We start from the raw sequence: 22211 nt of genomic DNA, 5'->3' as shown, positions 1-22211 counted from the left end.
GTGGAAAGATATTGTGTAAATTTTGTTTTGTCATGGAATATCTTGTTTTCTCCATCTATGGTAATTGAGAATTTTGCTGGATATAGTAGCCTGGGTTGGCATTTGTGTTCTTGTAGGGTCTGTATGACATCTGCCCAGGATCTTCTAGCTTTCATAGTCTCTGGTGAGAAGTCTGGTGTAATTCTGATAGGCCTGCCTTTATATGTTACTTGACCTTTTTCACTTACTGCTTTTAAAATTCTTTCTTTGTTAGTACTTTTGGTGTTTTGATTATTATGTGACAGGAGGAATTTCTTTTCTGGTCCAGTCTATTTGGAGTTCTATAGGCTTCTTGTATGTTCATGGGCATCTCTTTCTTTAGGTTAGGGAAGTTTTCTTCTATAATTTTGTTGAAGATATTTACTGGCCCTTTAATTTGGAGGTCTTCACTCTCTTTTATACCTATTATGCAATGATCTTCTCATTGTGTCCTGGATTTCCTGGATGTTCTGGGTTAGGAGCTTTTTGCTTTTTGCATTTTCTTTGACTGTTGTGTCAATGTTTTCTATGGTGTCTTCTGGCCCTGAGATTCTCTCTTCTATCTCTTGTATTCTGTTGATGATGCTTGCATCTATGACTCCTGAATTCTTTCCTAGGTTTTGTATCTCCAGGGTTGTCTCTCCTTCTGATTTCTTTATTGTTTCTATTTCCATTTTTAGATTCTGGATGGTTTTGTTCTTTTCCTTCACCTGTTTGATTGTGTTTTCCTGTAGTTCTTTAAGGGTTTTTTGTGTTTCCTCTTAAAGGGCTTCTAGTTGTTTACCTGTGTTCTCTTGTATTTCTTTGAGCATGCTATTTATGTCTTTCTTAAAGTCCTGTATCATCATCATGAGAAGTGATTTTATGTCTGAATCTTGCTTTTCCGGTGTGATGGTGTGTCCAGGACTTGCTATGGTTGGAGTATTGGGTTCTGATGATATCAAGTAACCTTGGTTTGTGTTGCTTATATTCATTCTTATGCTTGCCCCACATCATCTGGTTATCTCTAGTGCTACCTGTCCTTGCTAACCCTGTCTGGAGCCTGTCCTTCCCGTGATCCTGGTTGTGTCAGAAGTCCTCAGAGTCAAGCTGCCTCTGTGATCCTGTGATTCTGGGATCCTGTGATCCTGGGCTTGTTAGAGCACCTGGGAGTAGAGCTTCCTCTGGGTGGTTTGGGAATGACTGCAGAATTTGTGCCCAAGGTCTTCTCAGGGCACTGGCTGACCAAGACAGACCAGAAGCAACCCGAGCCACTGGGCTGGCGGAGTTCCTGTGTGCCTGGGTCCTGCTGGTCCCAGTTACTCCCTGTGTTGGAACAGATGTTGTGTCCTTCTCACCTCTGATCCTGCTAAAAAGCATTTTCTAGTGTCATTTCTTATAAATTACACAATTCAGTGAGGTATTGATGAACTCCCATTCATCTAAATGGAAGGGATTTTTTTCCTCCTTCTGATGTAGTCTGATATGACCTTATACAACCTCTCAAGGTTGGTCATACTTATCTGTAAAATGCCTGGCTAGAATGGGCTAGTGATAAGGTTGTTGTAAAAATGAAATTCATGTTATCTATAAAACCCTTAGCCCAGTAATGCATGGCAAATAAAAAACATTCAAATTCATCTTCTATCATCTGTCATTACAGATTCCAAGCCTTGGCTTCATTCAATGGGAAAAACAAATGAAAAAGTATCACACTTAATCATCTCTATTATCTTTCAGTGAAATGTGGTCTCTTACTTCAAGCTCAGTGCAGATCCTTAGGAACCAGGACATTTGACCCATCTGTAGAAATTACTTGCAATTAACATACAAATTGGCATAACACATTATTTTAACCATAAAATATTCTTCTCTAGCGTTTAACATTCTGTGTGCAAGTTTGTTCTCTTAATGGGTTGCCTTCAGCTTTTCAAACTAGAAAGCCCTATCTTGAATTATCATTCACCAAAATTATTGGATTCTCAATTGATGTCTTTTAATGCATTTGAGAAAATTCAGCTCATCTCTTTTCCAGATAGAATTTCAAACTGACTATTCCTAGGTTGTTTTGTATGTGGAGTTCAAACTACTGGCAAATAGATAATTCATAGAAAACAGGCTAGTTATATGAAAGAACTTATCTGGTGTTTAAAGAACAATAGATCATGCGATTTTTAAAGAACAGAGTGTTTTCAGAGTTACTAACAAGCATGAACTCACTAATTTTTTTTCCTGTTGAATGATTTTCATTTAAGTCCAGAAGTGAACCAGATATTACTGGCCATTTCTTATTATTTTCATGCTTGAATATGCTGTGTGTGTGTGTGTGTGTGTGTGTTTGTGTTTGTATGTGTATGCATGTGCCTGTGTATGTGTATGTTTGTGTGTGTGCACATGAGTGTATGAATGTGTGTGTGTGTGTGTGTGTATACATTTGTGTTTGTGGTATACATGTTTGCTCATGGGGACCAGAAGAAGGCTTTGGCTGTCCTTTTCTGTCACTCTCTACCTCATTCCCTTGAGGCAGAGTCTCTCACTGAACCTGGATTTGTGACCATCAGACAGTGAGGCACAGCAGTTACCGTTTCTCTCCCTGCTACAGGGGTGCTGTGATTACACATGTAGATGATGCTGGGATTCACAGATGTATGTGCTGTGATCTGAGCTCTGGCCCTCATGCTAATACAGCAAGTGCTTATACCTGCTGGACTGTCTGCTAGCTCACTTCCTAATGTTTCATTTTATAAAGGATTCTTTATTTGTTTTAATAAATGCTGTACAATTTGTTTCTGTGATTGTTCTGTGCTGGGGTTAGAACCATGGCCTCATTCTTGGTACATAAGTGCTCAATCACTAAGCAAAATCCACAGCCCCAGCCAAGGGTTTTGAAATACTTAAAATTATAAAGCATAATAAATGCAAAATATCCTTCTAACTCAAAACATTTTTGGTTTCACTTAGTGTGCTGCATGGTTAAGGAAATACTGTTTTTTTTTTCCTCATTGATAGCTCTCTTGGCACTGAAAATATAGCATACTTTACAAATATTTAAATAGAAGCTGCCCTGTAGAAGTAAAGAGAGTTTCTAAGACAGTATCCAACCATAAAACTCAGTTGTTGTATGTATTTTCTACAAATACTCAATGTGGTAGAACACCAATTAATCTAACATCTCAGGATTTGAAATTGAGTTTATCAAAAGAAGAAGAAAGGGGTGGAGTTTCTCCATTCACAGAACTCAGGGAACTAGCTTCCTCTACCGCAGTGCTTCTTAGTCTTCCTAACACGGTGTCTTAGTCAGGGTTTCTATTCCTGCACAAACATCATGACCATGAAGCAAGTTGGGGAGGAAAGGGTTTATTTGGCTTACTTCCACATTGCTGTTTATCACAATGGAAGTCAGGACTGGAACTCAAGCAGGTCAGAAAGCAGGAGCTGATGCAGAGGCCATGGAGGGATGTTTCTTACTGGCTTGCTTCTCCTGGCTTGCTCAGCCTGCTCTCTTATAGAACCCAAGACTTCCAGCCCAGGGATGGCACCACCCACAAAGGGCCCTACCCCCTTGATCACTAATTGAGAAAATGCCTCAAAGCTGGATCTCATGGAAGCACTTCCCCAACTGAAGCTCCCTTCTCTGTGATAACTCCAGCCTGTGTCAAGTTGACACACAAAACCAGCCAGTACACACGGCCACCCTTTTATATGGTTTCTCAACCTGTGGTGACCCCCAACCACAAAATTATTTTGTTTTCACTTCATAACTGTAACTTTGCTACTGTTATGAATTGTAATGTAAGTATCCCATATGTGACCCCCAGAAGGGTCTCAACCCACAGATTTTTGTGAACCACAGCAAGATAATCTTCTCTCCCTTCTAGCTGTTGAAGTTGACTGCCTTCTGGAATTAAAACCCACCTGGCAGAGACTGGGGGGAGGTAAGGAGGTGGTCCTGGGTGAATTGCTACACCACTGCATAAATCCTGGAAATTTATCAATAGGTTTTGCCCTGAGTAACAGGAATTAGAGTGATAAATTAACAGTAGACCGGTAATTCATGCTTGGTTCAAAGCTGCATTGCTAAGGCTCCTTCCATTGTCTTTTCCTCATATATCTGAAATTGTGCTCTGAATCAGCAATCAGACATGTGATGTTCAGGCCCTCATTTGTAGTCTCTCCATTCAAGCACTGAAGCCTGAATAAATGGGATTTTAGTCCTACGTGCCAGCTGACATTTCCATTAGACTTTCAGGAAATACACCTTACTTAATGAGTGTTAGTCTATTGTTTATTAGTTCACATATAAATGACATTTGGGCTAGGTGTTGTGATCAATGATAGTAAGGCTAGCATTTGGGAAGCTGAGGCAGGTGGATTATCATGAGTTCAAGGTCAGCCTGGGATCCAGTGTGAGATCCTGCCTCAAAAAAACCAAAGCAAATAAATTTTTTAAAAAAATGAAGCATTTTTCAGTTTTTAACCTTTGACATCATTCACTAATTTCACTTTCTGTTTCTTGGGAAGAAATGAGACCTGGGGGAGATGAAGGGAACATTTGCACCATAACCATGTAAGTTTTAGTTTTACTTGGTCTAATCTGAAATACATTTTCTCAATTCAGAAAACCCTTCTAATCCAGGTTGTTTCTAAAATTAAAAAGTGTTTATGGAAGCACACAGGTGGTAGCCAGAAAAACAAAGGGCTGGGTTTTGGGGCTGTTTCCTACAATGATCTGAAGGACAAGGCAGCAATTCAAAATGCTCTTGGGCAGACCCAGAGTTTAGAAGACTTTGCATTGTTTGTGCTAAGAGGGAAGGATACCTCAGAGCTGAGATGGGAGGGCAAGCAATGGTGCATGCTAAGCTGCTTTGGTTGATTAATAGTCTGTCAAGTTTACATGTAAACATGGGACCAATGATCCTACAATTTGGTCCTGAAAAGATTTAAAGCTTTAGCAGCCATTCCAAAGCATACATGGTCTTCATCTTTGGGTGTATAGCTGTGCCCGCCCCTTGTAGTCCATTTCTCTTTTTCCTGTCCTCCAGTCCATTGTCCTAAAGTATCAGTGAGAGAAACAGCTCTGTCCTCAAAGGAACAAAAGAGCTGGCTTATTCTGGGGCTTAATATGGCTGACCCTGGCCAAAGATCACAGCTTTGGAGTTCCCCAAATATCATGTTCTAATGAGGTCACAATTTTCTTACTTTTGTTGATGGGTGTATCTGGTAGACAGGTTCTAACAAAGCAATGAAAATGTCTATAGGTTTCAGATGCTAGGTGACAGCATTTTTAGTCTTTCAATTGGTAGAAACTAGGGTTCAGTTCTTACATTCTACAGTGTTTAACTAAAAGTCACCAAAATCTTGGATCAAGTACAGAGAATGGTGATTAGGGGTGCTAAAGATACCCTGGGATAATTTTGCTCTGCACTTGTAGTGTTCTGACCTCTCCACACCATTGAAGTCAATCAGTCAATCAGGTTTTGTGGTCACAGCTTCTTAGCAGGAGTTCTCATTGATGGAAGTTAGAATATCTCAGAATTTTGTTTTGTTTTGTTTTAAATAGCTGTCTTATGAAGTATTCAGTCAGTGCCTCGATAACTTGACTCAACAAATGATACTGGGCTTATGAATTATGAATCCCACTCAACCCATGTACAGTTCTTGTGTGTAATGTGTTTTCATCTTTGCAGTAAACACATGCTCTCAAGAACAAATAAGAGCTTAGTGTTTGAACACTACAGATAAATCCCCATTTCTATTTATTCTTGTGACTTTAAGGGCCTCAGCCATGATGGGGAGACTCTCTCTTTTTCTCTTTCTCTCTCTCTTTCTGTCTCAGCTCACCAGATTCCACAAATCTCCACCTCTGATTATCTGATTATCATTATAATGAGGGCATAAAGGACTGGGTATCTCTGAGAGGCAAGTGTGCCTGTCTAGTATGTCCAAAATTAGAAACACCAAGACTTTGAGCTAAAGAAAAAGAAAAAGAACCGTGCTAGAAGAACCTGAGTTAGAAAGTGGGGTGCTGAGGACAACAGCTGTTGAAGAACACTTTCAGGACATGATCCGTCATCAACTAGAACTTCTTGAAGGGTGGGTAGGAGCTAGCATAGAGAAAATTGTGTACATAGGAGAACCTGGGGAAAGGAGGTAGAGCTTTGTGGAATCTGGTAAGAGGAGATTGATGGGGGCTGGGTTATCTCCCCATCATGGCTGAGGCTCTGAAAGTCATATGAATATAAAAAGAAGTGTGGATTGACTTGCAGTGTCCAAACACTAAGCTCTCATTTGCAACATACTGTGACTAATTTTATGTCAACTTGACAGAAGCAAGAGTGATTAGAGCGAAGGGAACCAGAATTAAGAAAAATACCTGGAGGAAGATAATGCAGTTGGATATCACAACCTGCGGGGTGTTTTCTTAATTAGTGATTGATGGGGGAGGGCCAGGCCCTTTGTGGGTGGGGGCACCCCTGAGCTGGTAGTGCTAGGTTCTATAAGAAATCAGGCTGAGCATGCCATGGGAAACAAGCCAGTAAGCAACATCTCTTCATGGCCTCTGCACCAACTCCTGTCCTCATGTTCCTGCCCCAAATTTCATCAATGATGGGCTAAGATATGATGTGTACATCAAATAAACCCTTTAATGCCCAATTTTCTTTCAGTCATTGTGTTTTATCAGGGCAGTAGAAACCCTGACAAGAAGAGAAATTGGTACCAGACAGTGGGGTATTGCTGTGACAGGCCTGACCATGTTGCTTTTGAAAGGAATGTTGAAGGACTTTGGAACTTTGGGCTAGGAAAGTCATTGAGTGTTGAGAGCCTAGTGGGATGTTCTGTAGGATCTTGGAAGACAGTAATGTTGAGAACAGTATGACAGAAGCTTATGATTTGCAGTAGGAAACAAAGACCCTATTAGGCCATTTGTTTGAAGCATCTGTGGTGTTTGGTCATTAGGAACTGATGAATCAGCTGGAGTTAACAAGAGAGCTGAACCACTAATGTCAAATCTTTGTTTCCATGGTCAATGGATGCTGGTCAGCTGGGGCTGAAGAATCAACTGTGATTAAGTAGATTAAAAGACCAGCATTATTGAAGTGAAGACTTTTGAGATGTGTTTTCTCAGGGTCACCACAATGAATCTGTGTTCCAGAGGAAGCCAAGGTTGTATGTCGTGCTGACAGTTAAATTTGGTAGATAAGCATCACTCAGGTGGAGATGGTTTGAAGGCAGGAAGGGGTCATGGAGATCAGCTGAGGCTTGGCACTGTGTGGCAGAGGTGAACTTCCCTGAAGAGAGCTGAGGAGAGGTCATTGCTGAAAGTGCAGCCTAATTGCAGAAAGAGACCCAGGCACTTTTAGAGATGCCAGTACTGTGGGATGAGTACCAAGAAGAGCAGCAGCAGTGGAGTGGAGCCAGCTGGAGCCTAGAAGACAAACTGTGTGTGCTACAGGAGACAGAAAAGTGACACAAGCCCCTTATAGGAGGAGCCCACAAGCTTCTGAGTGGATCCCAGATATTAAACATTAAGTTCTTCAAGTTGCAATTCAGTCTTTTTTTTTTCAATCTTATTTTTGACTTGACTACAACTATACTGTGGTTCTTCTCTCTTGAAATAAGAAAGTATTTAATTTATTTTTTATTTTAAAAGAGCCCACAGTTAAGGGACTTAACAACTAAGAGATTCTAGATTTTTTAAAAAGAGATTGAACTTGTAGAGTATTTAAATTTGTAAGGCTGTTGGGCCTTTTTAGTTTGTAAAATGTTTTAGATTTACATTAATGTGTGATCTTGAGGGTGAATAAGAAAGAAAAGTCTGAGTCTTAACAATGGTATGTTTGTCAAGATGACGAGAGGTCACTTGTGCTGGGTAGATTTATGTCAACTTGACATAAGTTAGAGTATTCTGAGAGGGGAATTCAGAGAAGGCCTCCAGAAGCCTGGGCTGCAGGTAAGCCTGCAGAACACTTTCTTAATAAGTGATTGATGGGGAGGGTTCAACCCATTGTGGGCAGTGCCTTCCCTGGGCTGGTGGTCCTGGGTTCTACTAGAGAGCAAGCTGAGCAAGCCATAATAAGCAAGCCATGATGAGCAATCCAGAAAGTGCCTCTCCATGGCCTCTGCATCAGCTTCTACTTTCAGATTCTTGCCTTACTTGATTTCCTGCCCTAACTTCCTCCAATGATGTGGAAATGTAAGTCAAATTAGACCCTTTTCTCTCCAACTTGCTCTTGGTCATGGTGTTTATCATAGCAATAGGAACCCTGATTGGAATGCATACCCTCTCCTTGTTAGACATCAAACACACACTGTGGTGATTCTGCAAATCATTTGGTCATTATCTGTATGTAGATTCTTAGTCATGAAATGCTAGCATTTTTCATGCAGCCATATTTGTTATAGCAGGCTGCCATGCAGGTGTTCAGCATCTCCTTTTTTCTTTATTTTCCAGTGTCCCAACATTCCAAAGCCTTCCTGACGAAATCCTCAGCAAGCTGGCTGATGTCCTCGAAGAGGTAATTGTTTTGATCCTTTGCACATCTTGAGATGGAACCCAGACTGCAAGCTAAGCTGGGCTGCTTTCTTTCACAGCTGTGATGACAAAATAGAAACTGCCAAGAGACCTTGCCAGTTTGACCCATGCTCTGGGATGAGCTATAGATTTAACTTCAAATTAAAAGCAGCTTAGCACACCCAGCACTACACATAGTTAGACACAGGCAGACTAGTAACGGGGGGAGAGAACATTTCATTACTTTGACATCTATGAATAATATGTTGGCATTGTTATTCTTATTTCAATTAATTATAGTTGTCATCCTGATGTTAACAACTTTTCAAGAAGAATTAGTAATTGGGTCTGTATATTTTAAGTATCTGAGTATATTTTATACATATAATTTCATGCTTGGATGTGGAATGTCATAGGCTTTTGTTTAAACTCATGGAAGCCATAGTATTGAGGAAGAAGAGAAAATAGTGGACTCTGGTTCCACATGCACCACAGAAGACCTTGCTTAGAGAGGAAAGGAATGTCTTCCTCTCACACTGAGAATCTCTGCACTGAATGGAAAGCATCCTGCTCCCTCAGTAACTGCAGGAGACTGACTGGGTGTTCTTACATAGCTGAGTTCTTCCTAGAGATCTCTTCTCAGGTACTTCTGGGTCTTGATTGACAGTGGAGAATGTAACTCTGGGAGATCAGTCGTTCAAAGTCACCCTTGTTACATAGTGAATTCCAGGCTAGATTGGAGTATATAAGACACTGTCTCTAAAAAGCTATAAGGAAGAAAAGGAGAAAAAGAGGGAAGAGAGTGAGGAGGAGGAAAGTATCATAAAGCCAAGGCAAGGCAAGGCAAGGCAAGGCAAGGCAAGGCAGAGGCAGAGGCAGAGGCAGAGGCAGAGGCAGAGGCAGAGGCAGAGGCAGAGGCAGAAAGGCAAGGCAGAGGGTGTGTTTGGCCTTTGGGAGCTTTTAGATAGCATATTTCAGTGGATGTAAACTATCTCTAAATATAAGAGATTATGTAATAATGTTTTGATATGCTTATTTTTATCTGAATAATTTCTTTCATAAAAAAGATTATATGGAGGCTTAGATGAGAAATAACAGTAGATTAAATAAAAACATTAAATCAGAAATGGGCAAAGGAATTCTTACTATAAATACGGTTCCAAAAGGAATGAAGCCATAAGTTTAGGCAATAAATATGCTTCTTAACCTTGTTGTGAAATATTGTCAGAAAAATGCAGATTTATAGATGAGAAAAAAGTAAGGTTAAACTCAAAGGTCACATTTGTTTTGGTGTTAAGCATGGTTTATTAGCTGTTTTAATACTCTGAAATATTCCTGAAAAAAGAATAATGTATATGCAAGTAATAGTCACTGTAATCTTTGTTAGTTGTACTGAAATTCTTGACTTCCAGCTCATGAAAGTCTGAAGCCAAATCCCAGATGCGACAAGTTCTTTTCCTTTCTCACATCTTTTCAAACTTTCTTGTCCTTCTGTCCAGTCTCCATTTTAGTGGTTGATATCATTGCCTGTAGGAAATGGACATACACATTTTGATTCAACATAATTCACTATATAAACAAACTCAAAGAAAAAAACATATGATCATCTCATTAGATGCTGAGAAAGCATTTGACAAAAATTACCTATTCAATGTCTACTTCCTGATGATTAGAGGAACTGAGTTCCTTGGTGCAAGTATTCTCTTTGCTGTCAGGATATCTAACTTCTTATTTCCTCTTTTATGTGAGACCACTGGCACTTTGTACTTGAAGTCCTAGCCAGGGCAATTAGACAACGAAAGGAGATCAAAGGGATACAAATTGGAAAGGGAGAAGTCAAATTATCACTATTTGCAGATGATAGGATAATACACTTAAGTAACCCCAAAAATTCCACCAGAGAGTCCTAATCCTGATAAACAACTTCAGCAAAGTAGCTGAATATAAAATTAACTCAAACAAATCAGTGGCCTTCCTCTACACAAAGGATAAACAAGCTGAGAAAGAAATTAGGGAAACAACACCCTTCACAATAGTCACAGATAATATAAAATACCTTGGTGTGACTCTAACTAAGCAAGTAAAAGATCTGTTTGACAAGCACTTCAAGTCACTGAAGAAGGAAATTGAAGACGATCTCAGAAGATGGAAAGATCTCCCATGCTTGTGGATTGGCAGGATTAATATAGTAAAAATGGCCATCTTGCTGAAAGCAATCTACAGATTCAATGCAGTCCTTATCAAAATTCCAACTTAATTCTTCACAGACTTAGAAAGAGCAATTTGCAAATTCATCTGGAATAACAAAAAACCTAGGATAGTGAAAACTATTCTCAACATAAAAGAACCTCTGGTGGAATCACCATCCTGGACCTTAAACTATACTACAGAGAAATTGTGATAAAAACTGCATGGTATTGGTCCAATGAAATAGAACTGAAGACCTGGAAATGAATCCACACACCTATGGTCACTTGATCTTTGACAAAGGAGCTAAAACAATCCAGTGGAAAAAAGACAGCATTTTCAACAAATGGTGCTGACTCAACTGGTGGTTAGCACGTAGAAGAATGCAAATGGATCCATTCCTATCTCCTTGTACAAAGCTCAAGTCCAGGTGGATCAAGGACCTCCACATAAAACCAGATACACTGAAACTAATAGAAAAGAAAGTGGGGAAGAGCCTCGAGCACATGGGCACAGTTGAAAATTTCCTGAATAGAACACCAATAGCTTATGCTCTTAAGATCAAGAATTGACAAATGGGACTTCATAAAATTACAAAGCTTCTGTAAGGCAAAAGACACTGTTAATAGGACAAAACAGCAACCAACAAATTGGGAAAAGTTAAGAATTTGTTCCACTTTGTTAAGGAAGCATAGGTATATTAATAGGAATCCTGGAACAGTTCCTGGAGGAGACAAAGCTGACCACTAAAGTAGGATATTATAGTTCAAGTAGGAAATGCAGGGAAATTGGTTTAAATCAGTATCAGGAAACAAGACATTCACTAAACATTCTATGATGCCCTTCAGTTCTGGAGTACTTTTGAAGCATGATGAAAACCATGGGTCCTATCTATCCTGCATAGATGACAATCAGACAAATTCCTGACTTGGTATGGTGGTTCCTGCCTATTTCAATACTGAGAAGTAGGAACAGGAAAATTATGTTTGAAGACAATCTTGCAATAATAAATTCAAAGCTATCTACATTGTTAGACAGTGTATTAACAAATAAAAACCAGAGGATAGGAAGGAGCAACATGAGAAGGATCGGGAGGAAGATAGAAGGAATGAATTCAGGAATTTGGAAGGTTATTCAGCTGCCCAGGAGAAAGTCAAGAAACTGACAACATGGATAATGGCAACATCACAGAGCAGGTTGTTTGCTTGTGATTTCTTTTAACTGAAGATTTATTCAGTTAATCTTCAAACAGGAGTATAAAGATAAAACAATTAAAAAATAGTCACAGTCAATTCCTCATAGAGTTTACATTATAGAAAGGGAGAGTTCTTCCTAATCACTTACAAGAAAATTGAATTGAGGGAACAGAGTGATGGCTCAGTGGTTAAGAACACTTGGTCTTGCAGAGGAACTTGTTTGGAACACAAACACACATTTTTAAAGGCTTGCTTTAAGCACTCTTGTCCCAATATGCAATAGAGACAAATGCTGAAAAAAAGAAGAAGCAGGGTTTGAGAAAAGATATGGAGTCTTGGGAAAGAATAAATAGCATCAGAGTTGTCAGATGAATAAAGGTCATGAGAAGAGTGAGTGTCCAGGGTCTAAGGAACATGCCTGGCAAGAGTGAGTGGCCTCGGACATTTAGGAAACAGTGTAATGAATCATTAAAATGACATTGGAGCTGGGAGTCATGGAAAGGTGTGCTATACACTTACATAAACCTACATAAAGCTACACAGGGGCAGGTAAGTCATGCCAGACCTTTTAGTCCAATACAAGTATTTAAGTCTTTCCCCTAGAGTGAGGTGGAAACCATTGAATGGCTTTAAGCAGATTAATAGAATTACTTGACTTATACTTTTATTGTGATTCCCATGATGGGGAGTATTGGGAATGATGATAAAAGAAATGATGGTCACTTTGTTGACTGTCATAAGAGGAAATTGAGAAGAAAATTGCGAAAACTGATTGGCTTTGAGAGAATAATTTAGAAGTTTTACTGTCTCACCAAAAGAGAGTGAAGAGACAAGGAGCATAGGGAAGTAGGAAGTGGAAGAAGAGAATCCTTAGGGCCCTTGCCAGGATAGGTAGCTTAGAGGAGTGTTTGGCAAGGGCTGTTGGTTATCTAAGTGTTATTCTGAGGAAGCAAATATGGATGAAGACTTAGACAGAATGTGAAAGTTGGTAGCAGCCAAAACTTACTAAAATAGCATGAATCTAACTGAGCATGTTTGAGTAAAGTGGATGAGGAAAATGGAGTAGAGTGCTGAGGAAAAATCTCAAACAAATAAAAATTATGATTAAAAATGTCATTTGTATACATTAAAGTATAATCATATAAAATACTTTTGGCTTAGTAATTATAAATGAAGTCTTACTAATCAGATACATATGTATGGTTACCTGTAACAGAAGCAGGGAAAGGGGGAATCTATGCCGAAAAAAGAAAAGTCGATGAATTAATGAATGAATGAATAGTAGGGCACAGGGTAAAGCTTTGATTTAATCTTGAGAGTTCACCTCTAAGAGACAGGAGAGTAAATGGGGTCCCATGGAACCTGGGAAAATGCCAAGAGTTCTTGGAACTTGCAGTTGGATTTTCTTTAAAAGGTAAGGACAGCAATGGAGAAGGTAGATGGATGGACATGGAAAATGGCTCTGGTTGGAGCCCAGGAAATACAGTGGGGTGGTAAAAGCACCCTGCACAAGACTGTAGGTAGACATTCCAGAAAAGCCAAGATAGTGAGTGTCTATGGAGTGAGTGGGCTGATGCAGTGGACAGAGCTATGCAAATCCTGACTGAACATTTTGTTTCCTTGGTGATATAGAAAGCAGAGACACAAACAGAGTGGGAGAGGGGTAGACAGCTGAATGGCTTACAGGAGATCAATGGTGGGAGGAAATGGAGATTTAGAAATATGATGAGATTACCAAGTATCATGAAGGCCCAATTTGATGCTAGCAATTTCTTATCTAAACTACATAGAGAAATATTTGTTTAATTAATCTATTAGGGGTCTTTATAGGCCAGGCTGATCTTGAACTCATTATCCTCCTGCCTCAATTACCAAAGTGCTGGGTTACAGGTTTGCACCATCATGCCTGGTTCAATTTTTCTTTCATTTCAAGTCTCACTTTATTTTTCCTTTCGCATGGAGTCAGGTTCCAGAGAGGCAGACAACTGGACTTAAACCAGGACTGTTATTTTTCTGAGGTAATGGAGGTCACATACAAGGAAGATCAAGAGGTTTGATTCTGGAATTTGAATTAGGTAAGACCAGAGAGAAGTTGTAGGATTAGTGGGCTTTAGTTTTGTGAAGTTGAGGAATTGTTGGAGTTAGGTTGTTAGAGTGGCTGAACATGAGAGGAATTAAGGATATTTCTGTCTCTAAGTAGAAGCTGTATGGAAGATCTGTGGTCCATTCATAAATTCTTTGAGGCTTATTGAAGTCAGCTGTCCTATGATTTATTGATTTCTTTCATGCGTGACCACAAAGTGAGCCAGAGCATGGCTACATTTGACTTCTGTGTTCAAGTATAAAAGAAAGTCATCACAAAAAGTCTGGGTGTATTTCTCTCTGGATGTGCTGACCTGTAACCTCTGGCACTGGAAACTGCTTTTCCCAGAGGGCCTTTCAGCTTTTGTTTATCTTTGTAGAATACAGGGAAGAATTCTCTGATGAATGTGCCCTTACTTGCATTCACACACACACATACACACCACACACACACACACACACACACACACACACACACAAACACACGCAAACATACATACACACAAACACATACTAACACACATACATACACTCACACACTGTGTGTGATATCCATGTGTGGAGTGTGTGTCTGTGTTTCAAAGAAATCACACTGAAACACAAATTCCTTAGCCCCAATCAACCTCTTTATAAAGCAAAACAAAACTAAGAGCCCATGAAATCCTTTGATCATTTTTTCTTCTTCACAGCTGTGAAAGTGTTTGTGCTGTCTTATGTAACAATAGCCACACTAGCTCACTATGTATTTCAGTATTGGAGGCTGTATTTTCTTTCCTCTCTTTCTTGTATCGTATGTGTACATATCGTATGTACCACTTCCTATAGGTGTATGCATAAAGGTGCATGGTATACAGATGGCTGTGTGGAGACCAGAGGTGGATACTGAATGTCTTCTATTACTCTTCACTGTAGCTTTTTGATACAGCCTCTCACAGAACTGTAAGCTAATTGATTCAGCTAGTCTTGCTAGATGCCGAGCCCCAGGATCCTCTTGTCTCCACAGCTTCAGCACTGGGATTATAGGAGTGTGCTGCCATGCCTGCCTTTCACAGGAGAGCTGGAGATCTCTGGCTGTCATGATTTCAAGGGAGGCAGTTGATTGCTGAGTCATCTCTCCTGTCTTTAAGTCACATTTCCAATTAGGTGTTCAGGTGTCTGGATGGTGTACAAAAGGGAGCAGGCACTTTAGTCCCATACATTTGGTTTTAGGACATCAATATGAAGTAAGTGTACCAAATATAAATGGGCTATCTGGTGCAGGCAGAATGCTTAAGCTGAATAAACAAGAACAATGGGAAGTTAGGTTGGAATAACGAATCAGATAAAGTGAAACAAATCCAGAAAAACAAAAGCAACAACAATATCACTTAACATCAAAGACAAATGTACTCACATAATAATTAAGCTTTCTACCAATAGCCATAAATGGAAAGAATCCCAAAGTATTTCATAAGGAGTATCATTAGAGCCAATAAGTAAGATTGCAGCTTTGTTGGTTAGGCAGACATTTATGGAACACCTGCTATGTGTCAGGAGTTGCTCTAGACCTGGGGGATTCAGGCTCTGCTCTCCTGTGGCATTTGTTTTAGTGGCTACAGATAAGGGAGGAAGTACGTGTCATCAAATGAGAAGCCCACTGAAGTTACTATTGATAGAAAAACCTCAGTTGAGCATAGTGGTACAAATACAGATTGCTTAGATAAACCAGGCAGCCAAAGTTGAAATATGTATGGAAGCTGCATTAGGCTAAACTTAGTTCTATAAGGGAAGGGAAGATTTAAACCAAGGTCTAATGACCTATCTAATGGAGTTCCACTGGAGCGAGGAGAAGAGTAGAATGAGTTTACTGTTTTAATTGGGGAGAAGAGTTGTGAGAGAGGGCTTCAGAAAATTTAACAAGATCATGTTATGGTGCATTTATAACTGGAATTTCAGAGCAAAGGGGCTCACCACAGGATTCCCAGAGGGCTAGCATGGCCACACATCCCAATATCCCAATTAAAGAGATGAATAATTGTGAAAAGCAGAGAAAGGAAATTTAATAATGCACACATTGGAAGAACAGAGAAAAGGGATCTGATGGTTTTAATCTCATCTTGGGGATACTGACAGAGCTTTAGGCTTAAATAGAAAAAGAACTGGGCCAAGGGACAAAAGTGTGTATAATTAAGCACTCTTGGACAAGCTGATCCTATGGGTGATGAGGTCTCTCCCACCAAGTACTGCTAATCCAAAGTTAGTACAGGTTTGGGACAGTGACCTCAGGGGACTCAGGGGCAGGACACCCTCAGTGGGGATGTCTCAGTTAAGCCTTGCCTAGTGACACTAGAAGAAAGCAAGATAGTTGAAGCACCCCCAGCTGCTTAGGACATTCCCAGAGTGTACAGCCTACCTGCAGAGGTGAGCTGAGCAAGGGGACTCCTAGTGGAAAAGGATGCTCACTGAAGGCATCCAGGTTCTCCACTGGTTCTTTCTTACCTTGCAAAGTGCCTACTGTAGTTGTGCCCATGGTGATAAAGAGTTTGCTTTCTTTCACTCTGAGCACAAAAGGAAACAGTATGCATTGTAGCTAGTAAAGTGGTATAAACTGTTATTTACATATTTTTGAGATAGGGTCTCTTGCAACCCCAAGGCATCTTGAAAGTTCTGATTCCCGTGCCTCTACTTCTAGTGTGCTGGGATTACAGCACCATGTACTGAAGATGGAGAGCTAGGCTATAACATAGGCTGTCTTGCTAGAACCAACACTAACTACTGTTACATACCAGTCACTGGGTAATGTCATAATCATCTCTTTTTTAGGGTTTATGAGAAGAATCATTAATAGAGCCACTTAAATTAAAAGGCTATTACAAAATAACCAGGTAAGGGTAGGTGATGCATTTATGGTTTTTCCAAAGTAACAGGAGCTTAAAGAATATGGAGCAGAGGGGTGAATATAAAGATACTGGAATGATTCAGAAGAATACATGTGATAAGAAACATGTGGATAAATATTTTGTTCGAGAACTGAAAAGAAACACTGATGAATAGAAAGGGGTAGATACAGCAGAACCTTGTGTTGTCCTGTAGAGACTGGATTAATGCTCTTACTCTGTTTCCAACTTACCTGTATGGGCACTGAAGCTAAGAAGGCACAGCTACATAAATGGGGAGCTAGTATACCCCATAATCTGACACTGGAAACAGTGCTTCTGAGAACTACTCTGTGGTACATCTTGGGTAATAGATGAAAATGAACAAAGGGGGATACTCGCGAACTGTATTTTTTTATTGCTTTGTTGTTGTTGTTGTTGTTGTTCTTTACTGTATTTTTTGTTCTTGGAGTGATTTCTTTTTCCCAGTCATAATTTTACGCTTGCTATCACAGGGATCCATCTGAAACATTCCACAAGTTTTCACATGTGCCTCTTTGTGCCATTTTGTCACCAGAGTATGGAAGCTTTGCCCCAGGCTACTTGTGATTCATTAAAATGTGCCTGTATTCTGCAAGTTAGAATCCAATCTGCAATACGTCAGCTTTCTAGAAATCACAGTAAGAAAGTCCTTGAAATGGTTGTCACAGGTGAGTGTCCTAGCACACTCAATGCTGGTTATCTGTTGTCATTTGTGTGGTTTGCAAATTGGGGATTCGAGTGAAAATGGAAATTGATGGCCTTCCTGAGTTCAGTTTGTTGTTGGAGGTTTACATAGTTAGCGCTTACACAGATCACCATGAACTTCGAACAACTCTTCAAGAGACCAAAGATGAACCAGATGAATTGCCTTGCTTAAAAACAAAGTGACCTAGAATTTTTATCTACTTAATTTTGTTTGTTTGATTTTTGTTTGTTTGTTTGTTTGTCTGTAGGCCTCATTGTACCCACCAAAAACAAAAACAAAAACAACAAAAAAAAACCACAATCCAAGGTGTACAGAGGCTAAACACAGATCAATGAATAGAGGCATTCTTGTGCTGACAAACAAAAGCTAAGATAAGAAAACCAGTTGGGCATTTGGGTTTAGCCTCAGAATACAAAGCTTGTCTGTCCTCCACAGTATTATCAAACAGTGTGAAAAGGGATAACCCTGGTTTCCTGTCCTAGGCCTCAGGGACCTCAGTGCAATTCCAAGTCTCTGCCAAGGGCAGCCTACCACTTCCCTGTGGAGGAGAAGCCCTTCAGTGGCTTAGGCCAGAGGCTGAAGGCTGCTCCTACAGATAAAGTTCCAGTCAGGGCAGGCAGAACTATAATCATGACTGTTCATCTGTTGTCAGTTAGTGTTAATGAGGAGCAAACGATGACCATCCAGGGCCTTAGGGATAGGTGGTGTGACAGTCACTGCATCTGTGAGGTTTCTGTTTCCCCAGTTACAAGATGATAAAAATGAGCTTCTCTTGGCTCTCTAGGAAGTGAGTGTTACTAGTCTCTTTTATTGCTTCCCCTTAGATTATTACTTTAATAGATGTAACATGGTTTGTCTTGTAAATAGACTGTAGTACAGCACTGCCTGGCTGGGTCTCTTCTCTCTATGATCTTATGTAAATCAGCATGAAGTACAATTGTTAGTGATTGCAGGGAGGCAAAGGAGGAGAGGGTTCTCCATGACTCTTCTCTCTTCCAAAGACGTTTCTCAAAAGCATGTTGATTCTTTTATTTCTCATTTATAGAAGCCTATTGGGACTAACTCTATTGCATTCTTTCTCTTTGCTCACACAATTCATTCATGCAACTGATGCTATAATGCCATATGCTTCTTCCTGCGTTGTCTTGAAATTATCTGTCCCCTGGTTTTCTGCAAGCACCTTAAGGATAAGTTATCTCTCACCATGTATCTGGTTTCTAGAAGAGGGAAGGTTTCTATAGAATTATGCCTGACATCAGTTCCCTACAAATTGTGGAACATGTAAGTTTTCGGCAGATGTGTACTCTATGACTGAGCCAGTGAATGAAACATGAGCTGTTTCCCATTCAGAGGTTTCCTTCCCATTCAAATGCACGAGAGGAGAGTGGAGGAGCACACCATCTAAAACCCAAGTGTTCCTCTGATGCGCCTTACATGGCATGTCACTAAGGCATGGTGGAGCAACTTCATGTTTCCCAACACAAGAAGAAACCAGAGAAGTTATGAAGAACCAGGTACTGGAAGGGTACCAGGAAGTAATAGGTCTTATTCTTCGCCCCTCCACTTTCTCTTCCCTCAAGCCCAGGAAAACAGCAAATGCTAAACATTCAGAATGGGTGTATTAAAGAAAGAATATAAATATATTGTGCAGTGTAAAATACTTTGCAATGTAAAAGCCCTGGGCATGGAACTGTAGGGCACCAGTCAGTTAAGAGAGTAGAGGCACCAACAAAAATCATGAGGCTTTTTTTCTCATATTTTTTATTCTCCCTAGTTCCTTATCCACAGAATCAACATGCTAGTCCACAGTTTATGGATTTGTGTATAACTGTATGAGTATACTCTACATCCACGCTTACTCTTTGTACAATGCAAACACCAGGGTCTGAGTCTTGACTGTCGTCCGTAGAGTCATGGTTCCATCATTCATCAGTCACGTGATCTTCATTCATCAGTCACGTGATCTTGATAAGTTACTCACCCTCCCTCAGCCTCCTCTGTCTCCTCTGGAATGTAGTGGTAACAGTGGTACCCACTTCATAGGACTGTTTTATAACTTTTCCTCTGCTAAGAAACTTCACTTTTTCCTAAAGACTAGTTTCAGTTTAGTAGAAAAATTGACCAGAGTGTAGAACATTTCCATGTGCTGCTTTCTGTGGACAATTTCCCTTCAGGCACTGCTTTGGTAAGGTGCCTCTATTATAGTTGATGGGCCAGTATTGAAGCATTTACCTAAGCCCATTAGAACATTAGAGTTCCTTCATGTATTGTTCAGCTCTGTGGGTCTTTTCAAATACACTGTGTGCCCATTATTACTATACTGTGCAACGCCACTTTACTCTATCCTGCCGGCCATCCTCTATCCATCTTACTAATGTTACTAAAGTAAATGCTCTCTTATTTCTAATTCTACTCATTCATGATGCATATTAGAAATCAAACTAACTTTTCATATTTGTGTTATTTCTTGAAAATGTACTGTAGTCACTTGTTTAAGGGGGTAAATTTGGATTTTTCTTTTTACATAAACAACCCTGTAATATGTGAATAGATAATTTGATCTCCTTGTTATCCACCTAGATGCCTCGTCTGCCCATCTCCTCCCTCTTCTCTGTACTTCTTGTCCATCTTTTCCTGTGCTGTCACTCAAGCTCTGTAGTATAATGATCAGTATCAGTGGAACATCACAGAAAGGATGCCTTTGCTCTATAGCCTATCTTACAGGGAAGTCCTAGTGTCTTAATATTAGGTAGATGTTAATGATAAGTTTCAATTTTTTCTCTAATTTTATTTCATTGCTCTTTTCTTTTGTTTGAAGTCAGGTTGAGAAAATTACCCTGCACCAAAAGCTTTTCTTAATCACAAGTGGATGTTTTGTCCCCCAACTAAGACATCTCTTGCTCTGAGGACCTGAGTCTGGCTTGATTCATCAGATTGAACAGTTGAGCTTATTCCTGACGCTATCTGTTGTTCTCATTTCTCATACTGTCCCAGAATTCCCAGCTTTAGGGTTCCTAAAGGTAATGCTCTCACCTTTTGCCTTTGTATCTCTTTCTCTTCTGCCTTCTCACTGGCTTCTTGCCTTTACTTGCTTAGTTTACTTTGGCATGTTAACATTGCTGAGCATCACATTCATAGCAACACTAGGACTATAGCTGGGTAGTCTAGGTATGAAGAAAAGCATAGAGAATTAGAGAGAAAAAGAAAGTACGTCTTAGAATTTGATAAGTTTTGCTTTAGTTTCATTTATTACAAACTGTCCCCACCTTGAGACTTGGTTTAGAGAAATATTACCTGGCAATGTGTAGTTTTAGCTACATTTCTGTTATTGATTCCTAATCTAATTCATTGCTGTCCTGAGCACAGACTTTGTGTGACTCCTCTTTCTTTGAATTTGATTAAGTGGGTTTTTTTTGTTTTTTTTTAATAACATAGAATGTGTTCTACATAGAATGTGGTCTACACAGAGGGATGCTTCACATGGGCTTGTGGAGAATGTATTATTTTGTTGGTGAATAATGTATTCCACAGACATGAAGTGGATCTAATTAAATGGCGGTGGGCTCAGTTCAGCTACTCCCTTACTGAAATCCTGTCTGTTAGATCCCACTTCAGAATATTGAAATGTCCAACTTGAATAATGTATTCTTCGACTCCTCTTGGGAGTTGTTTCCTTTACTTTGCCTTGTGCATTTGGATAGTGTATCATTAGACACATATTCATTTCAGACTCGATGTCTTCTGTAATTTTACATGACTATATCATTGCCTTGTGTAATTCTGATAGCGTGCCTTGCTCTAAAGTCCACTCAAAATAGAATCAATACAGCTACTTCTATTTTCTTGTGATGAATTTTAGTATGCCTCCTTTTCCTTAAGGATTTATTTCCTTTTTTGTACTGAGGAACGAATCAGGTCTTCATTGCACATGCCAGGCAAATCCTCCATTGCTAAATTATAGCATAGTCCTTTACTTTTAGTGTTCTGATCTTATACCATGTCCAGCATGGCCTTGAACTTGTGGTCCTCATGCTTTTGAGTATCTGGGTTCAATAATGTACCAGGGTACTATCTTAGCTTTTAATGAACACATATCTTTGTATTTATAGCAAACCTACTTTAAATAACAAATTTTTTAAAAGTCTACTCATAGAATATCTGAATTGTTTTAAGTCTAGGTATTGAACTCAGGGCCTCCCAGGTGCCAGGCAAACAGTATATTCCTGAATTACATCCCCATCTTTATGTCCTTAATTTCAAACCTTTTGATGTCATATATCTTGAATGTTGTGCCAAGGAAAAGCTAGTGATCCCCAAAAACACACACAGGAGCCAATCTGATGCAACTCACAGCACGGTCTTTATTCTGTTCGAACTAGTTCTGGCCCCCACTATGCATGCAGGATGGTTTTGGTAGTGATGGAGCCCCAAATGTCTATTGGGGAAAGCCTTTATAATAAGCAGCAAGCAGGGAATACTTGTGCGAGCATCTAATTGGAAAGTTCCTGTGGCCTTTAACCTAATTGGCTGGTGATGGGAGTCATATCATAAACTTAACTTCTGCTCCCCTCTGCATTGGTGACCATTAGGCAAGGGGTGGGCTTGTAATCTGGGGTGCAGGTTTGCTGGGGGAA

At 39.8% G+C, this 22211-nt stretch overlaps 1 protein-coding gene across 2 annotated transcripts in view; it reads left to right on the top strand.

The window, feature by feature from the left end:
• Prkg1 (protein kinase cGMP-dependent 1) overlaps positions 1 to 22211 on the top strand; it is a 1194975-nt gene that overhangs the window by 875589 nt on the left and 297175 nt on the right. For both annotated transcript variants that reach the window (XM_031390083.1, XM_031390082.1), the window contains exon 5: positions 8450 to 8513. In XM_031390083.1, coding sequence (XP_031245943.1) covers positions 8450 to 8513 — 64 coding nt within the window. The remainder of the gene's footprint in view (positions 1 to 8449; positions 8514 to 22211) is intronic.

The sequence above is a fragment of the Mastomys coucha genome, unplaced genomic scaffold (genome assembly GCF_008632895.1).
Source record: "Mastomys coucha isolate ucsf_1 unplaced genomic scaffold, UCSF_Mcou_1 pScaffold21, whole genome shotgun sequence".
Lineage (NCBI taxonomy): Eukaryota > Metazoa > Chordata > Mammalia > Rodentia > Muridae > Mastomys > Mastomys coucha.
The sequence above is the reverse complement of the archived record's forward strand: the minus strand, read 5'-3'. Positions and strand labels throughout refer to the sequence as shown.